Genomic DNA, 2,427 nt, shown 5'->3' on the forward strand with positions numbered 1-2,427 from the left:
AGTAGACTTTTATGTACATATGACTCTACTGTTGGAGCCTTTCTACAACTATGCTTGCCTATATAAACTCTGTAGATACACTATTACTGGACACTAAATTATGCTAGTTTAATGTAACTTGCTACTTATTGTAATCTAAATTTGTATTACTACTGCTATTGCGCTATTGGTATAAAAAAAAGACAATTACGCGCGCGCGCGTAACGCACTAGTGCACAATAAACGCTGTTGGCAATATTGCCAACGGCCCGCTTCAGAATTTCAGATCAGAGCGCCACCTATGGCGTTGCTGATACTTCCAGTGCTTTATCATTAACACACATATGTGTACTACACATACAGGCATTCATCAGGTCTGTGTTGTTCTGTAGTATCATACTACTTCAGTGTTTTATCATGAACACAAATGTGTACTACAAGTTTGTTATGAATTAAAAAAAACACTACAGCATGTCTTCATGCGCTCCAAACTGTGTCCCAAGCAAGAATGGGCTGCTTAGTGCTTACAGCTATCGTAAGTTACATAGTACCGGCTCATCATCAAAACGCCGGTGGAAACCAACAAATCGCTTTTTGACAAGAAAACCATTACTTCTGCATAACGCACTAAACTATGGAGTAAGTTTCCTCTTCTCCATTATTCAAAAAAATGTGGTATGGTCTTTTTCCCAGTATGTAGGTCGGTCTCCCAGAGACCTACGCTGCAGCCAACCTCAACTCCTCTTGGTCCTCGAGGTTTAGAACCTGGAGCAGCTTTGGCCAAGATTCAGGGATCCCACCAGGCAAGTCAAATTCCAAGAGCTTCCCCTGCTCTCGGTAGAAACCTTCCACAGGTTGACTCTGCAAAAAGGCCAGGAAACCAAATGCTAAGTATCAGAGCCTGAATTATTTAAAGTTTCACTGCGTCAACACGCCAACGAGAACAGTGCTATGCTGAACCAAATCTACACAGTGCAAAATATCTTCGGGGAATCAAATGTAACGGATGCTTAAGACATCAAGGCAACCCTGGAATGCTCCATATTATCTCATGCAACCCAACGACTCTACATCTAACTATTATATATTCCTACCGTTCTAAATCATAAGAAGTTTTTGTTTTTCTAGATACACAGCTTTTGTAGTGCATATACATTATGTCTAGATACAGAGTAAAGCCAAAACGTCTTGTAATTTAGAAGAGTGAGTATGTTTCAACATCTTTAACAGCACAACATTTCTGTCTACACAAATAATGCAAATGACACAGGCGCTTAAGTTGCATGAAAACCTTGCAGAATCAAAATGACCAATCAGCATGGCATACTCAGTATGTCACAGTTTAAACATTAATGAGAATATGTCATACATTTTATTATCAATGATAAGTATGAATTGCACATAGATCCATACCATGTCATTATATATCTGAAGCCGATTTCTGACCACCTCTTCGGTATCATCAGCTCGGGTAATAAGCTTCGACATGCAGTTGTTTGGGGGCAACAGTGGTGCCATGTAGATTGGTGGGAGTCCATTTTCACCCTTAACATCAATGCAGGCCAAATTGAAGTTCTTTCCACATTGGCCACAAATCCTTCTGCCAAGGCACTTCTCTACTAGAACATCTTCTCTTAGTTTCAGATTAACCACCATATCAATGTCTGTAACGCCATCAAGAATTTCCTGAGAGGAGGGGGAAGTAGTTAGTTCAAACCACCATGATCAAGTGCATGCTTGAACAGGTTTCTGTCAACTGCTAACGACATGTTACACCAATATCAATGAGTTCAAATAGAAACAATGGCGGCAAAAATGTTCAAATCTGTACCCGCAAATTAAGTTAATATTCCTGCAGGAGGCACAATAATCACAAGCATTATACTTAAAGAAAAGGCAACCACATACTAACAAAAAGAGTACATGCTATCACAGTGCCACACATTGTACTACTATTTAGATTCTTAATCCCAAAGTTTGAATGGCAGTTATGTGCAATCTCATCTGAAAAGATTACACTCAAAGTGTAAGATCTAAGCATGAGTTGGACAATGTTTAGCATTGATATAAAAAAAAGGTTGATTGGAAGTTCCGAGAAACCAATTGAAAGTTTCTTAAATCATAGTTAAAGTTCTATTCCTTTGCTTTGTAGGTAAGCTAAAAGATTGGAATGACTGAATGACTGAATGTATAGGTCTATAGGAACGATAATAGTTGTGCATGAAGCACCAAATTATTGTACAACATCATATGTTAATATTCCGGACATAATCATATGACATAATGGAAATTATTAGCATCCTTCCCCCATACTCTTTTGCTGGCTAATATTATAAGATAATTATCAGATTAATCATAAACATGGTGCAAGATGTTAAATCACTAACTGTTATGGCTGCGGCGTGGTGGTAGGCGAGGGGTATGCAGGGGAGAGTGTAGGAGGAGAGC

The 2,427-nt window shown here is 38.9% G+C and overlaps 1 protein-coding gene across 1 annotated transcript; it reads right to left on the reverse strand.

The window, feature by feature from the left end:
- Positions 1 to 373: 373 nt before the first annotated feature.
- Positions 374 to 1,886, reverse strand: LOC103650626 (probable adenylate kinase 1, chloroplastic). Its single transcript, XM_008676195.3, has 2 exons — positions 1,393 to 1,886; positions 374 to 840 (listed from the first exon to the last, which is right to left on the reverse strand). Exons 1-2 carry the CDS (start codon positions 1,633 to 1,635, stop codon positions 697 to 699), a joined length of 387 nt encoding a protein of 128 aa, XP_008674417.2. The 5' UTR covers positions 1,636 to 1,886; the 3' UTR covers positions 374 to 696.
- Positions 1,887 to 2,427: the final 541 nt, after the last annotated feature.

This window comes from Zea mays, chromosome 3 (assembly GCF_902167145.1).
Source record: "Zea mays cultivar B73 chromosome 3, Zm-B73-REFERENCE-NAM-5.0, whole genome shotgun sequence".
Taxonomy (NCBI): Eukaryota; Viridiplantae; Streptophyta; class Magnoliopsida; order Poales; family Poaceae; genus Zea; species Zea mays.